This window comes from Anomaloglossus baeobatrachus, chromosome 7 (genome assembly GCF_048569485.1).
Source record: "Anomaloglossus baeobatrachus isolate aAnoBae1 chromosome 7, aAnoBae1.hap1, whole genome shotgun sequence".
Taxonomy (NCBI): Eukaryota; Metazoa; Chordata; class Amphibia; order Anura; family Aromobatidae; genus Anomaloglossus; species Anomaloglossus baeobatrachus.
In genome coordinates, this window is record NC_134359.1 from 77,449,972 (window position 1) to 77,471,642 (window position 21,671).

Consider the following 21,671-nt stretch of genomic DNA (forward strand, 5'->3'; position numbering starts at 1 on the left):
TCATCCAGCTGTGCATTTGGGTCATGTGTTGTGTATTGGTAAATTTGGCGTGGGGGGGGGGGGGTTGTTTCTGTAATGTTCATTATAGATTTGTCTTTTTTCAGTAAATTGTAGAAGTGTGAACATCGCCTAAGGCTTATGAATCTTATGTTATACCCTTAATTCCAATGTAATAAATTGTAAATATGGACTACCACCACATAATACTACAGCAAACCAGAGAGTGTCCATAATTTATCAATTAAATAATTGAAATTAGCTGAATTTCTGTTGTACCAAAAGTACACTAGACACAAATAATGAGGTAAAACAGTAAGAAGTGTTGACAGCAAATGGCAATTTTTTTTTATTTTGTTAATTTTTATTCTCGTCCTTCACAAAGTAGCAGCACAGATTCAGCGGACGTCTTAGCCTCATCCAACAGCTGGGAAATCTTCTTCTTAGTCTAAGGGAAATAAACACCAAAAATTGATATTTTTGTATGCAGAAACGAACAAACAGGTGGGAATTCATCAAGACTGAGGTATCATGACAGACCTAATTAATTTGGTGTAAATTTATGCAGAGAGTCGTGCAGGTGTAACAGAGGATCAGGGCAACTCCTGTTCTGAGATAGACTGAGATAGCTGGAGATCCCAGAGGTGGGACCTGGCCGAAAGACAGCCGGACACTAATGACAGTTTCGAAATACTCAAATTTGCGATACTCGTAACGAGTACGGTCTAATACTTGCGTATACATTCCGAATAGTGTGTGCAATGCAAGTCAATGGGAAATACTCACAATGTAACCTGAATGCCGCACTATTCGTGCGAGCAGCGAATAGTATGACATTCTGGTTTCTTGTTACATTGCACACACTATTCGGAACGCATAGGCAAGTATTAAGGCCACTTTACACACAGAGATAAATCTGCAGCAGATCTGTGGTTGCAGTGAAATTGTGGACAATCAGTGCCACGTTTGTGGCTGTGTACAAATGGAACAATATGTCCATGATTTCATTGCAACCGCAGATCTGCCAAAGATTTATCTCTGTGTGACGGGGCCTTTAGACAGTACTCGTTACGAATACCAAATTATTGGCCCAATCACAACAATGCTAACTCTAGAGTTGAAGGATACCAATGAAAAAACCAGAGTATATAGCGAAACAAATTTTTTAAAAAAGAATTAATTTTATTGAAAATATCTTTTTAAAAATACATTTTATAAGAGAGATATAGGAAAAAAGGGGGATTTTTTGCCACAAACCAATCCCTCCAAGAACCACTTGAATTCACATATGTGTGTATCACAGTAAACCACAAAATATTCACTAAAATTTGTAATTTCTCAATACATATAACATGCTAAAAGCAGGAAAACAAAACCCCTAAGAGAGAATTTTTGCACATCCGCAATGGGATATATTTTTTGTGCAATTGCAAGAAAAGGGATATGAGAACCAAACAGAGTGGATGGAGGGTAATTATCCCTCCATCCACTCTCCGTTGGTATTCGGCAGTCTGGTATCAGTATTCTCCCTGACTGCATGTGGATCCGGTATCTTGTTTTCCTCTTATATTTTTTGTGACTGGCATTTTTCCCTCTATATTCAAACAAGCATTTGTATATTTCTTCTAAGACAAATAGCTACATATTGTTGTATTGGAATTTTACTGCCCTCTTGTGTATATCTCCCTTATAGGCATTATTTTTCTTATATGGGCAAGTAAATTTATGAATTCCATCCTAATATAAATGCTTTTGTCTGGAAAAGCCATATTGGCAATATATATATATTTTTTATCTGCTTGTTGATACTATATTTTTTATGGGAAAGTGCTAGCACTATTTAATATTTTTGAGGTCTACAAACCACTGTTTGGTTCTCATATCCCTTTTCTTGCAATTGCACAAAAAATATATCCCATTGCGGATGTGCAAAAATTCTCTCTTAGGGGTTTTGTTTTCCTGCTTTTAGCATGTTATATGTATTGAGAAATTACAAATTTTAGTGAATATTTTGTGGTTTACTGTGATACACACATATGTGAATTCAAGTGGTTCTTGGAGGGATTGGTTTGTGGCAAAAAATCCCCCTTTTTTCCTATATCTCTCTTATAAAATGTATTTTTAAAAAAGATATTTTCAATAAAATTAATTCTTTTTTAAAAAATTTGTTTCGCTATATACTCTGGTTTTTTCATCAGTACTCGTTACGAGTATCGCGAATCCAAGTATTTTGAAACTCGCTCATCATTACCGGACACCATAACTAGTCAGCGGAAATGCTTCAAAAGTTGGCAGGGAACTAAATAGGTCTTCCTGTAAATTCTGCAGCATTTTATAATTAAACATACATGGCTACAAACCAATGAGATCCATACTGCTCATGGTTATAGCATTATAAATCTAATGACCTTTAAAATTTATTTTCTAGTAAAATCTGGGTTGTTTTAGTTCAGGGGCTTCCCTAGGTAAAAATTATGGAGGTGGAGGCAAATGAATGTGTATTGGGCCATATCTTGTTAGTATACCATTTGTATAGCTTGCAGCTTTTAGTTGTCTAGTTTACTGCTGTTGATATATTGTACATATTTTTAATTATTTAAATAAAAAAAACAGAATAATTTCACTTAGCCATTTTGTATGAATCCATTGTTGCTTGCATCTGAATTTATTTGTAAAATTAAAATCTGCACTTCACAAAAGAGGGGGCCTAGTACTACATGTATAGAAGTTCCACAAAATTTGGTGAAAAAGAAAAAAAAAAAAAAAGTTAACAATCCTTTTAACTGATTACCTGACTTTTAAATTCTTCATCCTTGATCTCACGGAGGTTAATGACAACATTGAAATAAGCTCCAAACACTCCAGTCTCTAAAGCTTTAGCTGCCACCTAATTGAATAAAATAATTCAGTCACAGATATACTAGAATAAAATGCAATGATATTGAAAATGAAATATAATTTTTTGTATTATTTATTTATTTGGGTCTGCCTGTGAGTGCGCTGCACACTGCATCAAACTTGTCTGCATGGCTGTTGTCCCAGAAAGAAGCCTGTTCGAAAGGTGATGCACAAGAAAGCTCACAAATAGTTTGCTGAAGAAAAGCAGACTAAGGACATGGATTATTGGATAAATGTCCTGTGGTCTGATGAAACCAAGATAAACGTATTTGGTTCAGATTGTGTACAGCACGCGTGGCAGCAACCAGGTGAGGAGGACAATGACAAGCGTGTCCTTCCTACAGTCAAGCATGGTGGTGGGAGTGTCATGGTTTGAAGCTGCACGAGTGCTGCCAGCTATGGGGAGCTACAGATCATTGAGGGAACCATAAGAGGTCAACATGAACTGTGACATACTGATGCACAGCATGATCCCCTCCATTCGGAAACTGGACAGTTGGGCAGTATTCCAACATAATAACCCCAAATAAACCTCCAAGATGACCACTGCCTTGCTAAAGAAACAGGGTAAAAAGGTGCTGGACTGGCCAAGCATGTTTCCAGACCTAAACCCTATGGAGCATCTGTGAGGTCTCATAACATCTCAAACATCTACTAGCTGCGTGAAGTGGTCATGGAGGAGGGAAGAAAATTCTAGTGGCTATGGTGAACTTAATGCCACAGAGAATTAAAAAGGTAGTGCTTCAAACTAATGGTGGCTACACAAAATAAGGATCCTTTGGGTACAATTTAGCCACTTTCACATAGACTGCGTACCAACGATTTAAACTATGGCTGTGTGTTGAGTTATTTAGAGGGCACCAAATTTACACTGTTATACAAGCTGTACACTGACTACTGTACATTGTATCAAAGTGTCATCTCTTCAGTGTTGTCCTATGAAAAAGATAAACTATGGAGGGGTGTACTCAAATTCTGTGATCTACTATATATGCCCATGTCCTTGATGCAGAACAAACCATTTAATAATAAATTTACTTAAATACAGCCCTAGACATTTATTCGAAAGGTTTAATATTTGGCTAAATAACAGCAGTAATTGTTTTGTCCCCAAAATTTTTCTCAAGGACGCCCCCTCTTCTTCACATAAGAGTGAAAGGCCATCATCGCTACCTCAGTCCTCAATGGATTGTATGATACACACACAAAAAGTTTATATACCCCAGCAGATTTTAATTTTTTGTTTTCCTTTGCTTTATCAGTCGTATTTTCTGAAAAAAAGGCTAAGAAAAGCTTTCCCCCCCACTCATGGTTAGTGGTTGGGTAAGGCCATTTATTGTCAAACTACTGTGTTTTCTCTTTTTAAAATCATAATAAACAACCAAAAACATCCAAAGGACCCCGATCAAAAGTTCACATACCCCAGTTCTTAATACCGTGTATTGCTCCCTCGAACATAAATTACAGCTTGAAATATATTGTGGTAGTTGTGAATGAGGCTCTTTATTTTCTCAGATGGTAAAGCTGCCCATTTTTAATGGCAAAAAGCCTCCAGTTCCTCCAAATTCCTGGCCTTTCTTGGGTGCCGCCCCTTGCAGCAGTCGGACTACTTGGATCCGGGGTTGCGGTGGCTCGAGGGTCTCCGAACCTGGGGGGTTTGCGGACAATAAAAAGGAAGGAGTATTTACAGGGGATAAGTGTTCGTGACGCCACTCGTGGTTTGCGGTAAGGGGGGGGTACCGCTGCTGCCGATGGGAGTACCCGAGGGAGATGGAGTGGGGGCAGCCAGATGATGTTCCTTTCAGGAGTAGGGGAGACCCCGGGACTCTAGAGATATAGGTGGCGGGTAGCGTTGTGCAGGCTATGTTAGGCTGTGTGGATGTTGGTGCAACCATTAAGCAGACTGACACAGGAGTAAACCAAGTCTCTGGGTGCTGCTGCCACTGAGGAGCTCGTCCGGGAATCCATCCCCGCTGGTATTGCTTAGTGGTCCAGAGCCTGCCTCAATGCACATGTAAATAGATGTTTCTGAGTGACCCCTCAGCCTGAAGCGGTCAGGCTCCCTATATTTGAATAGGGGAGCTGGGCTCTCGATGGCTGCCTTTTGGGATTTCAGTGGGCCGCATATAAGTTGGAAAGCTCTATCCCCCTCGTTGTGTTGGTGCCTTTGATCTCTGAGCTCTTGGGGAAAGTTCATAAAGAGACCATCCTCCACAGGTGAATTACCAGGTTGCGTGAAGTTACTCCCTGATCTACGCTCTTGTGCAGTAAAGGCTTTCTTCTGGTGACTCGTCCATGCAGCGCATTTTTCTTCAAGTGCCTCCTTATTGTGCATCTGGAAACTGCCACACCGCTAGTTTTCAGTGAGTCCTGTATTTCAGCTGATGTTATTTGTGGGTTTTTCTTTGCATACTGAACAATTTTCCTGGCAGTTGTGGCCAAAATTTTTGTTGGTATTCCTGATCGTGGTTTGGTTTTTACAGAGCCCCTGATTTTCCATTTGTTAATCACAGTTTGAACACTGCTGACTGGCATTATCAATTCCTTGGATATATTTTTGTATCCTTTTCCAGTTTTATACCGTTCAACTATCTTTGCCTGTAGATCCATCGACAATTCTTTTGCTTTCCCCATGACTCACAATCCAGAAACATTAATGGCTGCATGAAAGATGCAAGAGTCTGTCTGGATCCCAGAAACGCACTCAGCTGTTATGCACACACACCGATTACAAGCAAACAAGTCACAGGTGAGGATGTTACCTTTATTATCTATTTCAATCCATTTGTGTCAACTTCTGTGCCTGTTATCAAGCCAAAAATGAGAGTATGTGAACTTTTGATCAGTGTCATTTAGATGTTTTTGGTTGTCATTATGATTTAAAAAGAGAAAATAATAGTGTGACAATAAATTGCTTCACCTAACCACTAAGCATGAGTGGAAAAAAAGTTTGTTTTCACATTCTGTGAAAAAAGGCCCAATCAAGATGGTTTGGGGTGAGCTGGACCTCAGAGTGAAGGCAAAAGGGCCAACAAGTGCTAAGCATCTCTGGGAACTCCTTCAAGACTGTTGGAAAACCATTTCCGGTGACTACCTCTTGAAGCTCATCAAGAGAATGCCAAGAGTCTGCAAAGCAGTAATCAAAGCAAAAGGTGGCTACTTTGAAAAATCTAGAATATAAACATATTTTCAGTTTCAACCTTTTTTATTAAGTATTTCATTCCACATGTGTTAATTCATAGTTTTGATGCCTTCAATGTGAATCTACAATTTTCAGAGACATGAAAAAGAAAAAAATCTTTGAATGAGAAGGTGTGTCCAAACTTTTAGTCTGTACTAAAATATTACATAAAAATATATACACTGTGTGTATGTGTGTGTAAGAAAATTGAATTCCATGTCAGTACCTGCAAGTCAGATATACATGCTGCATTGCTGTGTTTAGAGAGCTCCAACAGTGGCTTCCATAAGGTGCTTATTTTCTCAGCCAGACTTAAGGGCACTCCCACTGCCTCCTTTAGGCCATTCTGTAGAGCCTGGAAACGTCTAGAGAAAAAGCACAGAGAAATTCAATGCCTTTAGTAAAATATCCTAATTAAGGAGACATCCAAATGGAAGCCGTATGCGGATAGCTGGAGTCCATATAAAAAACATTGGTTTAAAAAAAAATAAATAAATAAATAAATAAAATAACGTTTTTTCGCCTTCAAGAGGCTTCCTAATTCACACACCACCCCTTGCCCATTTATTGGTTTACCACTCTCTTATTGAAATTAGAAAATACTGAATTTTACAGACGTAAAACATTTATACTCACTTCTGTTGCTGTTCTTCGGTGTCTTTGGGAAGCTTTAGTGCAGTCTGGAGAAGGAGAGAAAAATTGATAAAATGGAAAAGCAGGTAGTAAAAGAACACTATATGAAGACTAAAACCGCTAAAGTCAGGTATTGGTAACACAAAGCAAATACCTGCTGCAAAAAAAATTAAAAAAAATAATGATAAAAAAAAAAAAAATTACCATGTAGCTTCCAAATGCATTGGAGTCAGAGTCTACAAGACCCAACAACTTATCAACTGCATGATGAAAAGAGGGAATCAACTCTCGCATCACTCCATCTAAAGATTCAAATTGCCGTTTTCCATAAGTCATCTGTCCCACCATACATCCGAGCGCTGCTCCCTACAACGAGAATGTGACATTGTAAAATTGCAACATTGTTTCATTCAATCATCACCAAACCTGTAAATCTTTAAACAGGGATTGTCTAATCTTCAATGGGCAAAACTTCAAAGTGATTGTAAAAACAAACGCTGCAGTTGAAAAAGCAGCAAAAAAAAAAAAAAAAAAAAAAAAAAAAAAAAAAAAAAAAAAAAAAGGCAGGTAAAAAGCAACGTGGACACATAGCCTAAGGATCTGTGATGCCCTTGTGAAGACCAGGTAGTCACAGAAAGCGTTAAACCTCCTTGGTACCACCTGATCCCGCACTGGTACAGTGAGGCAGCCGCATCCCCCCCCCCCCCCACCCCAGTGTAACAAAAGGAGCAGGAGGGGAGGAGTTGAGTCAGTCAGTGGAAGGCAAAGGAGAGGAGAGCAGTCAGGGGTTATGGCTCCTGGGCTGCTGGGCAAGTGGAGAAAGGAGAAGGCCGAGTCTTGGAGCTGAAGTAGAGAGTAAGCTCAGGGGCACCTGAAGTGGACCGGGGCAGGGTAGTGGCCCGCCGGTAGGGTGCATGGGACCCCGGACTTATTGCAAAGAGAGGACTTCCCCCGTCTGAAACAGAGAAGGTGACTCTTAGCTGGAGTGCAGAAGAGAGAGGGCCCTGCTTCGTGTACCGGGTGTGGGATTTGAACAGCACCGTACCAAAGGCCTACGGACACCGGCATTTTCTGGTTAAGTACTGGACTCTGTGCTTCCTGACCCTACACATGAAAACAGCCTCATCTAACACCAGAGCAACCTAACTGGAGTTTCCTGCTCCCTGCCACCACCACAACTTCCAATTGGGCCCCAGGACTACAACTTCCCCTACCCGTGGAGGGGATCCCACCTTACTGCCCCGCACCATCAGTCCCAGGCACGGTCCCCTGAGGCAGCGGCGGTGCCACCATCTCATCACCGCAACCCACGGGTGGCGTCAGACAATCCCCTTTACATATTCCCCTTTTGTTGTGGAGCCTGGGATCACAGACCGGGTCACGCCACTGTGATACCTACAGAAGCGACCCCTTGGCCCGGATCTGAGTACCCCCTATTCCTGGGCGACACAGATCACTTTGCAGTCACCAACAAAATGGCTCTGCACTGTGTCACTAAACTTAATCTTCCCTTATCCTGTTTGGAAACACACAGAATGGGAGGGGGAGGTGACATCACACACAGGAGAGCAGATTCTGCCCACTATTACTGCAGCTGTAATGTGAGCTAGTTCTACAGTAGGATTTCAGCAGCTGCTCCCCCTAGTGTTTAAGAGTGGAAAATATCAAACTTTTAAAAACAGGAAAAAAAAGAAAAATAAATAAATAAATATATATATATATATATATATATATATATATATATATATATATATATATATATATATATATATATATATATATATCAAAACATTAAAAAAATTAACACTTTAAATAATTTACATTTTTTTTTTTTTTTTTTTTTTAAACGACATCTTTCCTTTAAGATATTTTCTTGCTTTTGTTTTCATGAAATGCAATTCTATAGGGAAAATCTGCACATAAAAAAACTCAGCATACTCACAAGAGAAGCTAACGTGGATTTCAAATGTGCATCACAGGTCAGTTAAGAAGGAATTAGAAATCTCATGTCCCTGTGCCTGTATTTATCAATCTCATTCACTTCGCATCTTACAGTTCCAGAAATGTGTTCTGTTTTTGCATTGTGAACATAGACTGTCAAAAATGCACCAAAACCTCATCATGGTAACTTAATTATGAATTCAGTTTGTCTAATCCTCAAGGTTAAGATCAGGTCCATTCCTACTTAATGTAGATGGAAGCAGATAATCAATGGGGTGTAAAGAGTCAATTTTTATTTAAATTAAAAAAAAGTTCCACATTCTGACACCAAACGAAAACCTGACGGACCCTATAGCAATTAGAAAAATTACTTGGCTTCTGTTTCCCTTAAGCAACGGATCTATTTTAGGCAGGCGCGGACAAATTCTTTATGAGTCCAATATGTGAAGAGTAGGTTTTTTTTTTTTTTTTGTTTTTTTTTAAACCCGGTTCCAATCCGGAATACGGTCCCCATATAAGTCAATGGGGATCAGAAACCAGAGATTACAAATGTTGGTAGAAAAGGCAGAAAGGGATAGGGAGATATAGCATGGATGAGTACAGCACGCCTGCTCCTACCATGGCAGCAAGCTGCTTCTAGGTCACGCATTCACTTCTGGGGTAGCCTTCATTGAATATGCACGGCTTTCCACACCCACCAGTGTCTGTCATTGGAAGCAGTCAGCTGCCACTCAGCACGAGAGCGTGGCTGACTGCAACCAATCACAGGCATTATGCTCGTGTATATCGTATTCCGGGGTTCACACTGGCGTAGAGCACAGCATCGGATCCGATATGCTAATGACCCTCGGCTCAGTCTCTGCTGCGAGCGTGATCCGAGTGTCAGGTGACCAGATCGGATGACAGGTGCATAGGAGAGGAAGGGGTTAATCCCTCCCATGTCCACCATTGTCAGCCTGTGCGTATATCACACTGCACTTTGATAACATCCGAAAAACTCGCAGATCTGAGCTGCAGCATTATCTTACATGGGGCAGAGTGCAATGCAAGATTTTCTCACTGCATTCGTGCGAGTCATACATCAGCAAGACCCCACCCGTACAGTAAAAATAAATTGGCGCAGGGTCCCCATATTATGATACCAGCACAGATAAAGCCACGGCTACAGCCCTCAGCCGTGCGCTTATCTTGGCTGTGTATCACAAGAAGAAGAGGAACCGCATGTGGCTTCTATTTTTATTTTAAATTATTTATATAAAATGATCATAAAAAACAAAAACAAAAAAAAAAAAAAAAAAAAAAAAAAAAAATAAAAAAAAAACAACCCTGCAGTTTCCTCCAATTTTGATACCCGGCCAAGATAAAGCCCAGCAGCTGGGGGCTGGTATTCTCAGGCTAAGAAGGTCCGGTCTAAAAAGATCAGCCTCCAGCCGCCTGGAATTGTTGCATCCATTAGATGCAACAAGCCCGATGCTTTACCCAGCTCTTTCAGATTGCCCTGATGCGGTGGCAAATCGGGGTAATTAGGGGTTAATGACAGGCCACAGCTGCTACTAAGTCCTAGATTAGTTATAGCAGCGTCTATGACACCCCATCACTAATCTGTAAGTGAAAGTAAATAAAACAGACAAAAAAAAAAAAAAAGAAGAAGAAGAAGATTTCACCACTTTATTAACCTCAAAACACCCTGCAGGTCCGACGTAATCCATACAAGGTCCCACGGCGATTCCAGCTCTGCTACATCTCATTCGCAGCCATAGAGCATGGCTGCCCGCTGTAAGCTCCACAGAGAATGAATGAGCCACGATGACTGATTGCAGTCGGTCGCTGTTACACACGCTGGGGGTGCATCTAACTGCAAACAGAGGCCAGGCCAGCCAGTGGGCGGGAAAAGCCATGCATATCTATGAGCAATGATGAGCGGCCCAGAGAGGCAGCAGGAGCAGCATAGAAATGCAATGGAGAGAGTCAGGAATGTGTGAAGTTGTTGCTTTTTTTTTTTTTTTTTTTTTTTTTTTTTAAATAAAAAATATATCTATATATAGTGCCAGATCCAGATCAAACAGCCAGAGCCCTGGGCCTGGCACCTGGGAAACTTTGAACCCGCATGAATCCAAACTTTTACAGTCCGGGTCAGCCCATCAGTAGTAACGTTTATTTCTAAAAAGGTCAGTACTTAGTACTTAACCTAGAACATAATATATAGTAACTAAATGACAATGTCTTGGTCATCTGGTCATGTGCTACTCTAGGTTTTCCAAAATAAAAACACTCAAAAACATACAGCATCATCTGAAATATTCCTACCCAGACTCACTGTTCTTACCATAGCTGACACCGCAGCAGATACAGAGCCACCTCCAGGGGTGGCAGTCCGCGCCCCCACACTGTGCACAAAGCCTTTCAAAGTTTGTGTAATAAGCGAGCCAGACAAGTCATCCTGAACTAGATACCTGTAATACATAAAAAGGAACATCTTATAAATTACAGCTCACCGCAACTAGAAGAAATTTGGGGTTTGCTAGGCAAAATACCAGGGGAAGGAAAAGCAAAAAGTTCAACTCACTCTATAATTCTTTTCTGAGGTTCAAAAGGAGCCAATGAATCAAGTCCAAGTCTGTTAATAACCTTCAAAAAGCATATATAAAAATACAGTTCAGAACATAAGAAAAAAAATAAAATAATCTGTTAGCCTTCATCTTAAAGGGAATCAGTAGGTTAAAGTTAATCTGACAACAAATTGTAGGGACAGAACCAGATTCCAGTGATGTGTCACTTATTGGACTGCTGGTGACGAAGCAATGTTCAGAATGCTGAGCTGTGTATAACCCCACCCACACCACTGACTGACAGCTAAGCTGCTAATCAGTGGTGGGGGCGGAGTTACACATTAGCTGGACTGGCTTGCACAAGACCTAGTCAGGCAGTGATAATCTCCTACTGATAATAGACAGTGTGCTGTAGTTTCAATACAGTGATCAAGTGACACATCCCTAGAAGGTCCCAGTCCAACATTAAGCTGCTATCAGGTTAAATAGCAAAAATCAGAAGACAGAGTCAATACATTTTATACAATGTTTAAATGATTGAGAAATCAAGATTGTGGTACAAAAAAAACAAAAAAAAACAAAAAAAAAAAAAAACCAAAACAAAAATATAATATATGCCCATATACTAAAATATGGGAATGGTAAACTGTTAGAATAGCTGCTTATGGGGAACTGGTTCAATAGTGAAGGGGGGCGAAGATTACCAGTCGTATTTTATGTTCTTCTTCCAATATAAACAGGTTTTCTTCTTTAATATAATATTCTGCAGAAGTCAACAATGCTTGAAGGGGCACTAAACCCACCAACTGTGAGCCAAGAATGGGAAGATTTAACTCCTGTAAACAAAACAAAAGCAGTTTAGCTAAACCAAAATCATAGCTTGCTCTGTTTACAGACACAAGGCAAATTAATCACCTTGGCATCTTTGCGCGTTTCTTCATACACCATGTGAAGTGGAGTAATTTCATAATCCAATATGTTCGCAGACACTTGAGCAAGGTTTTCCTCTTGCAGATACCAGCCAATCGCCTGCACTTTTTTGAGACGTCCAGGCTGAAATGAGAAGGGAAAAATTGCAACAACCATCAGTGTTACCCTTTTGAAGCTTTGGGAGTCAAATGTCAAATTCAATTCATTAAGCAACATCTTAGGTACAAGTTTTATGGGAGATAAATTAAATCTCGCCAAAATTCATGCAGCCCTATTTGAGAGGCCCCAATTCTAGCATGGTTTGCTTATCCACATTAGTGCAAGCTAGTCACCTTTCCCTGCGACTAAATAACAGCTTTTCCTTTATTCCCTAGTACAGAGGAGAAAGTTTTCAAAGGAGCAGGAGGTAATGTGGCGCCCCTGAGGCTTCAGGCACTACAGGTTACTGCACCTCACCTGATGTGCAGTGCTCATCTCAGATACGGAGGAGCTCGTCACCAGTAACCACCACCAAAACACTCATCCAACACAACATGGGAGCTCTTCCACTGGGACCGGGCTAGGGCAAGTGCTGGGGTGGCCATAATGAGGTATGTGACCTCTTGCCCACTAGCTTAGGAATCCTGGTGTTACAGGCGGCCCTTTATTTTCCCTTCTCCTCCCTGTTTCTGGGTCTATCTGGACAAGGTGATTTTTGTCCTTGTTTTCTCCATATCCCTATGCACCCCCACGGTTCACTTCACTACACACGTTTATATACGTAGGGTTTCTTCCCGGTGTGTGGCCATTGATTCCGTGAATGTATATTTATGACTATGGTATTAGTGATACAGACCCGGCACCAGTATAAGCTATCACGTATTTTCATGAGATAGGATTGGCTCCGGTGTGTGGCCATTTATTCCATGAATATTTATCTACGACTATGCTAGTAACCCCGACTGGTGCCGGATCGGTATCATTATCACGTATCTTTCACTAGCTAGGGTCAGACGTGTATACACTTTGTACACTGGGTTGTCTAGCTTCATACTTGCTAGGCATGCGCAGTGGGGGTTTTTCCCACGCCTGTGCCCTCCAGTGAACTATTACTGGCTCCTGATCTATACTGGGTTCTGGCGCATGCGCTTATCTTTTTTTCCCACGGTCTTTCCCTTGGATGAACCGCTGTCTGAGTTCATTGATCAGAAGCGTGTTTCTAGGTTTTTCTTTGCTCTAGTAAAGTTTCCCCTATCCTTCACATCACTTGTACCCTCATACTTCGGGTGTAAGGCATACAGGCTCTGGTGGCGGCACGTGTCTATGCCGGTTTTTCGGTCTATACTATGTCAAATAAACCCAGAGGATTTAGGGTTCTTCTCCCCTCTCTGACCCTGGGAGATTACTCACATGTTCCGCACATGTAACTAATATGAGACTCACTGGCTTACACTTACAAAATTGTAATTGTATACAAAAGCAATGGTTTTATATATTGATGTTTTACACGGGTAATATTGGGATGTATTTATATTTTCATTTTTTGCCACTTTTTCCCTTTTTTTAAAGAGATACAAATAATACATCGAAGGAGCACTCAATTGTAAGGTTTTTTTGTGTATTTGTGGAAAGGGTATATAGGACGTCACGATTGACAACATGGCATCCTTTCCCGCTCATTTTCTTCTTTTGAGGGATGTTCCTATGACGTCATTATGATTATATATTGTATGTGTTGTCCGACCTGGACAGATTGGATGTTATTTCTATTCCTGGTGGTCCTGATGAAGGGGGCAGATGCTCCAGAAACGCGTCGACCTGAATGACAATAAAGTGACATTGATCTGAACATCTGCTGAAGTGATCTATTGGCGCGGCATTGAACACCTCTCTCCTTTGCTCTCTGTTAACCAACACAACATGGGAGCTCTTCCACTGGGACCGGGCTAGGGTAAGTGCTGGGGTGGCCATAATGAGGTATGTGACCTCTTGCCCACTAGCTTAGGAATCCGGGAGGCGGGTCTTGCACAGGGGGAAGTGAGGAGCCATTTCACACAGATAGGAGTTGGCTCCGAGCGCAGTAGCGTCTAGAGGAACTCTGTGGAACAAAGGCCAGCAAAGGACACGGATAGTTCTGGACCAGTGGTCTGGAGCTGGGAGCTCGACCCGGGTTCGAAGGCACCAGTGACCTAATCCACAGCCCAGGAGCTGGGGTGGAGGGAACCATCAAAAGGAGACACGCGGAAGGAAACACCAGCCTCGACCTCCGAAGTATCCGGGATTGGCTGAGGTCCATCACAGCGGGACGTGGCACACCAAGGGCAGAGTGACTTCAGTGAGTAAGAGAACTTGAAATGCACCCTCCGTGTCGTCATCTCATTGCCGGCGCTCTCAACATCACGCCCCTGCGCCATAGCAACTACTACTCCCGCCATTGTCCTCCCTGGGGCCTAGCTCTACCTGTGAAGAGCTGAAACCCCTGAGCTGCGTCACCATCCGCCCTAGAAGAGAGAATCGCTCATCACTCACGCTCATACTGGCCGCACACCACAGGTGGCATCACGAACAACTACCCCCCTCCCATCCCCATAAAGCCTTTTATTGACACCGGACGGGGTCACTGAACTGAGTGAGGCCACAGTGGTGACACAGGAGAAGAACAGTGTCCCAGTGACGGGTAAGCCCCCGACCCCGTGGGCGCGTCAGTAAGAAAAGCAGCCACTCACAAATATGTACTCCACAGCACACAACAGATTCCCTTTAAGCAGATTTTTGCTATCTCATCTGATTTAGGCAAAGAAACTCTGAATCCAGTGATGTATCACTTAAATTACTGGGTGCAGCCGTTTTGACACAATTTTTAGATTTAGCCATGCAACAGAGCCCAGTGATCTTCCCCGCTCACCCCAGGCTTTCAATAGAGATTGACACCTCACTATCTATGTACAATCACTGAAGGGGGCGTGTTCTGCTTGTGACTTTGTAGTCCTGCAGTGATAAGGTTCCTGCTGCTTAAAAACAGTGACAAGACAGGCATCACTGAATCCTATGTTTTAACCCTTGCAGCATCCTATCTTCAGCTTACATAGCAAAAAAACCTGCTGACAGATTCCCTTTAAATCAAGAGCATGCTGCAGCAGATAAATCTATAGTTTATGAAAAGACACAACACATCTTACATTGACTATTGGAATCAGGGTTTCTGTCATTAATTTATATTACCCTTTGATACCCTTCAATACAAACCTGGATACAGAATCACCAAAAATGGAAAATCGTAATGTGAATAAGTATGTGCAAGATCAGCATTTATGGTCAGAATATGGACAGTGTTGTCCAGACCGGCCACTGGTATCATATAGCTATGATTGGCCAGGACACCAATGGTTAGTCCACAGAAATAATCAGATATTTGCGACGGGTCTTACAAATCATATTATTTTTAAAGCTTTTCCCTAATTATTCAGATTGTGTACCGCCCCGCGCTCTGTTGCAGCCGAGCCGCTCGGATCCGGGCTCATTGGTGGGTGGCTAGAGCGCCTACGGACCCGGGGTCACTTCGCTCTGAAAGGGGTGCTGGCGCTTTTGGATGGGGGTAGGTAGGTGCATTGCCGGAGCCGCGTTTGAGTTTGTGCCACCCACGGGTTGTGGTGAAGTTGGACACCACCGCTGCGATCACTGGGCACCCCGGGGGAGATGGTAGTGCAGCAAGATGTTAACCCCTCCGTGGGTAGGGATGATGGCCCCGGGACCCGTTGGGGATAGCTGGGCGGTGCGCGGTCGGATGGCACTGTTGTACTCACGGTTATTGACACACACAAGTCTCTGGTAAATCAAGTTGATTGTGGTCGGTGCCCGCAGCCGGCTGCGTCTGGTCCCCCACCCGGTTAGGTGGTCTTGGCCTTTCTCCTGCACAGTGTTGTCTACTTGGGCTGCCTGCGCTTCAGCGTCAGGAGTCCGCTCCCAGGCTTGGTAGATGTCGGGAGAGCCCTTTTGCCCGCAGATGATGGCCCGTGGGATCTCTCTGCCTGTGCGGTGGCTTTCTATCCCCCTCGGTGAGCTGTTGTCTTCAGTCGGGACTTTGGTGGGAAAGGACCTATAGTCCAGACCACAATCAGTTAATTAACTCAGTCCAGTGTATTCTGGACCTCGTTTCAGGGTCTGAGTACCCCCCTTTGTGCTCCGGTTTCCGAGTCGGTTCCCCGGGTCAGTACTGGCGGGCCACTATCCTGTCCCGTTCCACCACGGTTCCACCGAGCCGTCTTCCCGGCTCCTGCAGACTAAGGCCACCGTTTGCATCCTAGCCAAGGTACCAGGGCTCCAACCCTGACACTTGTCAGACTGCTGCAGACCTGGGCACAGGCCTGCTTCCACTACTGACCACACACGCTCTTATCTGCAACTCAACTTTCTCCCGCCTCAGGCCCTCTGAACTCCTTGGTGGGCGTGGCCAACCGCCTGGCTTCGCCCCCTGGTGTGTCCATCAAGCACTGAGAGGGGTGACTAGGGTTTAATGGTTGGCTGATGACACCTTATTGGGAGACAGGTGAAGTGCGGGGGTCTGTGACTACCAGGCTAGTCCAGGGCGTCACACTTGCAAACAATTTACAATCTAGAAGACGTCCATTAGATTTAATTACGCTTTACGGCATCAGAACCATTTCTACTCACCTGACCTTTCCCACGACCTCCTTCTCTAATGTTAAGCGCTATACGATGAGCAAATTCCTTAGTAGTTAATAGATTTATATTGTAAGCTATGAGAAATTTCCGGGCTCCCGTCACAGTTGCCCCCCAACTTGGAACAAAAACTGGCTCCCCATATTCTGGTTTCCATTCTGGGTTTTGCAGCTAGAGGAAAAAGAACAAAATATTAGGTTTAAGTAAACTTGAATTCAGTTGGATTTATAGAGGAGATACAGTTCTAGATTTTTAAAACAAAGGGCCTATTCTTAGGAAAGGCGATCAAGACTTGTTGTAGGTGCAGGGAATCCGACTCCCATCAATCTATCAGCTGGTTGAAAGGGTCTGTGATACTTGGATAAGTGCCGCTGTCTATTGAGGAAACTCATCATTTATACCATTACCTACTGCATAATGCCACAATTTTTTTGTAGGAGCGGTGCTTACAATTGCATCTTAGTGTCATTCAAGTGGAGGACAAAGTGTTAATACCAGAATCAAACTAAAAAGTTTGCATAAAGGTGATGTTACCAACTCTGGATGCCAAAGTTATGTATAGCTATGAATACTGCACAGAATTTCCCCAAAAATAAGACACTGTCACATTTTTTGCACAAACACCCCCCCCCCCCCCGAATCTCATACTAACCAGACTCCGGACATCTGCATCGCTCCCAGGTCCTCAGCGGGTACTCCACAGCAGTCCTGACACACACCCATGGGGACCTGAGACAATGAATGTGAAGACCTGCGGTGCAACGCAATGATGTGTTCCATCGCAGGTCCTCAATGCTTCCCAGGTCACCAAAGCAGTACGGTATCGGTGTGCGAGACCCACTACAAATCTATGATTGTGGGCACGTGCAGCTGCAGACAAGTCTCGTGGACACGCTGGAGAATACACGCTGTGTCCACATACCCTTATAATCAGATAGAGATATATTATATTATATTAATATTATATTATATTATTATTATTAATTATATCTATATCTATATCTATATCTATATCTATAGATCTGTGGCGCCCCTGAGGCTTCAGTCGCCAAAGGGTACTGCATCTCCCTTAAGATGTAGTAGTCATCCCGGGTAAGGAGATCGCTAGTGATTCTCACATTAACAACCACACACAGTTAGGTGCCTTTCCACTGGGAAAAGGGGAGAGGGAGAGGAGGGGGGGGGGGGGGGTTTAGGCCGGTTTCACACATCCGGCTTTTTGCCGTTTTGCCGGATCCGGCGCTCTCCCGTGCAGTTAATACAGTACAATGACAGCGCAACAAGCACCGGTCACATGCTGTCATGTGACCGGCGCATGTGACCCGGAAGTTACAGCGCTGTCATTGTACTGTATTATCTGTACGGGAGAGCGCCGGATCCGGCAAACCGGCAAAAAGCCGGATGTGTGAAACCGGCTTTAGTGGCCTAGGGTAGGCAGGGGGTTGGCCATCACGAAGCATGGGACTTTCCCGGTCACTAGGACAGCCACCTGGGGGCAGGCGCATCTTCACACAGTCAGTTAGCCCCGGGCACAGCTTGGTGTGAGACGCACCTAGGACCTCGGTCCAATTTCTCCTCATACTTCTGAGAGCGCCAAAAGGACCCGTGGCTTGGAGCATCCAGCTCAGCCCAGGTTCTCTACAGCTACACGGGATTCCAAGGTCTGCGGCAAGTGCAGGAAACACCCGCAACCCGCTCCATATTCCACCTAAACTGGGATAGGAGGGACCCCGACCAGAAAGGGCTCACAGTGGGAACACCGGCGATGACCTCGAATTGCTCGGGATTGGCTGGGACCCATCACAGCGGTGGCCAGTGCTTCGGAAGCAGCAACCGGGTTACTTAAAGAACTGTGAGTAAGACACCTGGAACCCGCAGAAACTGTGTCCGCCTGCCATTACTTCGGCACCCGCCATCACTACTCCCCTCATCATCCTCCTCGTAGCCCACTCAACCTGTGGGGAGCAGAAACACCTTAGCTGCTACTACCACCCGCCCCGGAGGACAGCAACAGAAGTGGCAGCTATTCCCTGGCAGCATACTACAGGTGGCATCATGGAAACAACCTCCATCATCCCCTCTTTTATTGTACACCTCTGGGTCACGAAACCGGGCAGAAAGGGCCACCCCATGACATCCCCAGACCAGACTTCATCAAGTCCGGCGATGATTATATGTAACCCCTTGTGAACCGCCCTGAGAGGGGCCCGACCGCTCTCCGCTGCACGGGCCGAGCCGCTCGAGGTCCGGGCTCGGGTTGTCGGTGGCACGAGCGCCTCCTGACCGGGGGCCACGTCGCTCTGTTAAGGGGAGGCAGTGGGGTGGTGGTGTGGGATGAGGTTCGCAGCCGGGGGCCGCGTTGTCGGCGTACGGGTCGTGACGCCACCCACGGGTTGTGGTGAAGGGATGCACCACCGCTGCGGCTGGAGTGAAGGGGGCTCCCGGGATTGGTGTTGTGGCCGCAGCCTAGAGGTCAGCCCCTCCGTGGGTAGGGGCAGTGTGTCCTGGGTCCCGATGGGGACTGGAGACTGTCATTGTCGGGGTGCAGGGTGCCGTGCTGCGGTGCAGTGTCATGCCCAGATGGCACTGGTGTACTCACGATTAATTCACAATCAGAGTCACTGGTAAACCAAAGTTCGGATCTGGTCGGGTCCCGCAGCCGGCTGCTTGTGTCCCTTGTGAGGCTGATCGTGGCCCCTTTCCCTTGCACCTCTTGTTTGACTGTTGGCTCCCCTGCCTGGACAGTGGTAGCCCGCTCCCCGGCGTTGAGCTGCCAGAGGAGCCCTCGGTTGCCCGCAGGCGCTGGTCCGTCGGATGTTTGGCCCTTGGCGGTGGCTCTCACCCGGTATCAGTGGGTTTTTGCCTTCTTTTGGGACTTTGGGTGAGAATGAACCCGTGAGGTCCAGACTGCAATCAGTTAATTTGCCTATACTCCGTGGCTTCTAAGCTAGGACGGGGTCTGAGTACTTGGTTTCTGGTGCACCGGTAAACAGTTGACTCCCTGGTTCGGGGTTGGCAGGCTCCAACCCTGGCCCGGTCCCTACGGTTCTGCCGGTTGCTGTACCGGTACTCCTGCAGACGGCCACCACCGTCTGCCTGCCTGACGTTACGGGGATCCCAGGCTCCAACCCGGGTCCCTGACAGCTCTGCTCCACTACACCTCCTGTCACTGTCACTCTACACAGTTCTTCTGTATTTCCTGCCTCAGGACAGTAGTCTCCTCGGTGGGCATGTCTTTCCACCTGACTCCACCCACCTGGTGTGCTCCACTGGCCCTGAGGAAGTCATCAGGTCTCCCTTTCGGGTGACGGCTGTGTCCTCACAAGGGATGGGGGGGGGGGGGTGTAATGTGGTAGAAGTTGTTACCTGTGACCCCTGGGGTCCAGTGCGTCACACTTGCCTCGTGGGTGCTACACATCCAATCAGGGTTCAGACTGCTGGGAACTTTAGCTCTATTCTAACTGTGGAGAACACTCACGTATCCACAGCATGAATTGAAATGCTACAGCTCTGAAAGCCACACTGTAGGTTAGTTTAATCTGTGGGCAAATCAAGAAATCCCATCCACTGTGTTTGTACTGTACAATGCAGCGTTTTGGGCCCAGCGAAAAGAAACAAAAAAAAAAAAAAAACAAACAAACTAAACCACTACAAACCTTGACCGTGGGCACGCATCCTAATAGTTTTATTCCATATGTAGAGACATCTGCTTATTTTGTAGTTGCCTAAACCAAAAGTTAAAGATTAAGTGGTTCTTAGGGTCCATTTATACAGCTTTGTTAAGCATTCCAATGAACGCTTGTTTCATGATAATCATACAGGCCAGCAGACTGCTGAACACCTGACGACTTAATAAAAAAAAAAACTCAGTGAAGTTATCTTTTGGTTTGCGCAAAAGATAGTTGTTCTTGGCAACCCATCAGACTATGCTCCAGAAACCGATGGCAGGCCATGCACACAGAATCATCTGAAGTCAGGTTCATCTAAGTGGCTATTATTCCCAACCCAAACATGCTGCTCCTTAGCGGTAGTTTAAAGGGCCACATTAAAATTGACCTACAAATGATTAAAAGCAGCTGGTCATGACTATATTTTCCTACTGAACATGCACAGCTAGATAAATGCATGACAAATATGCTACATTTGATATTACAGGATTATATGGTGAACGTTTAGAAAATTCTCAATAAGATTATACCATAGAATCTAGTTTACCTTGGTGGGAAGAGCTTCATACTCTCCAGCTCTCACAGCGGGGAGAGTCCTGCGATTTTCAGTGCGGGCAGCCTCTGCATAAAGATATACTAGAATAAAGGGAAACATGGTTTGATCATTTAGAATGCAAATACACTGAAATGAACCATTAATACATACCTCCCAGCCGTCCCGGATTCAGCGGAACTGTCCCGAGTTGAGGGCTCATTCCCGCTGTTCACAGCCCTTGTCCCAGCTCCTCCCTCAGTGCAGTGAAAAAAGTTAACTCAAGAAGAGAGGTGCATAAATTAAAATTCTCATCTGCTCTGGTTTTCAGGATGGGGCTAGAACTCACGAGGTTGTCACTTCTTTGTGCCATAGGCAGCAGCTCTACCATTCAGTTACTGCCAGTACTGAAAGGCATAGGAGGATTTGGTAACTGTGACTTGTATTGCAAACAGAGAAGCCAGAAGCAAAATTATTCAGCTACATAGAGCTATAGTTAGGCTGGAGTCACACATTCGTATGAGAAATCGGTCCAATTCTCATGCCGGAGAGTAGGACGATTTTTTCTCACTTGTCATCCGTGTGCTGTCAGCATACAATCCGGTTTTTTTTCTCAGCAGCTATTAGTCATTTACAGGACCATTTACAGTGTTCTCTGCAACATGCTAGAATGGTGTCCATAA

General features: G+C 44.4%; 1 protein-coding gene across 1 annotated transcript in view; it reads right to left on the bottom strand.

The window, feature by feature from the left end:
* Nucleotides 1-320: 320 nt before the first annotated feature.
* The window catches only part of FTCD (formimidoyltransferase cyclodeaminase), a 28,601-nt gene continuing 7,250 nt past the window's right edge, over nt 321-21,671 (bottom strand). The window contains exons 4-14 of the mRNA XM_075318912.1: nt 21,004-21,092; nt 16,780-16,959; nt 12,115-12,252; nt 11,904-12,035; nt 11,217-11,278; nt 10,977-11,103; nt 6,914-7,075; nt 6,713-6,756; nt 6,303-6,441; nt 2,789-2,884; nt 321-445 (exon numbers count right to left, since the gene is read on the bottom strand). Of these exons, the coding sequence (XP_075175027.1) occupies nt 362-445; nt 2,789-2,884; nt 6,303-6,441; nt 6,713-6,756; nt 6,914-7,075; nt 10,977-11,103; nt 11,217-11,278; nt 11,904-12,035; nt 12,115-12,252; nt 16,780-16,959; nt 21,004-21,092 (1,253 nt within the window). The 3' untranslated portion in view covers nt 321-361. The remainder of the gene's footprint in view (nt 446-2,788; nt 2,885-6,302; nt 6,442-6,712; nt 6,757-6,913; nt 7,076-10,976; nt 11,104-11,216; nt 11,279-11,903; nt 12,036-12,114; nt 12,253-16,779; nt 16,960-21,003; nt 21,093-21,671) is intronic.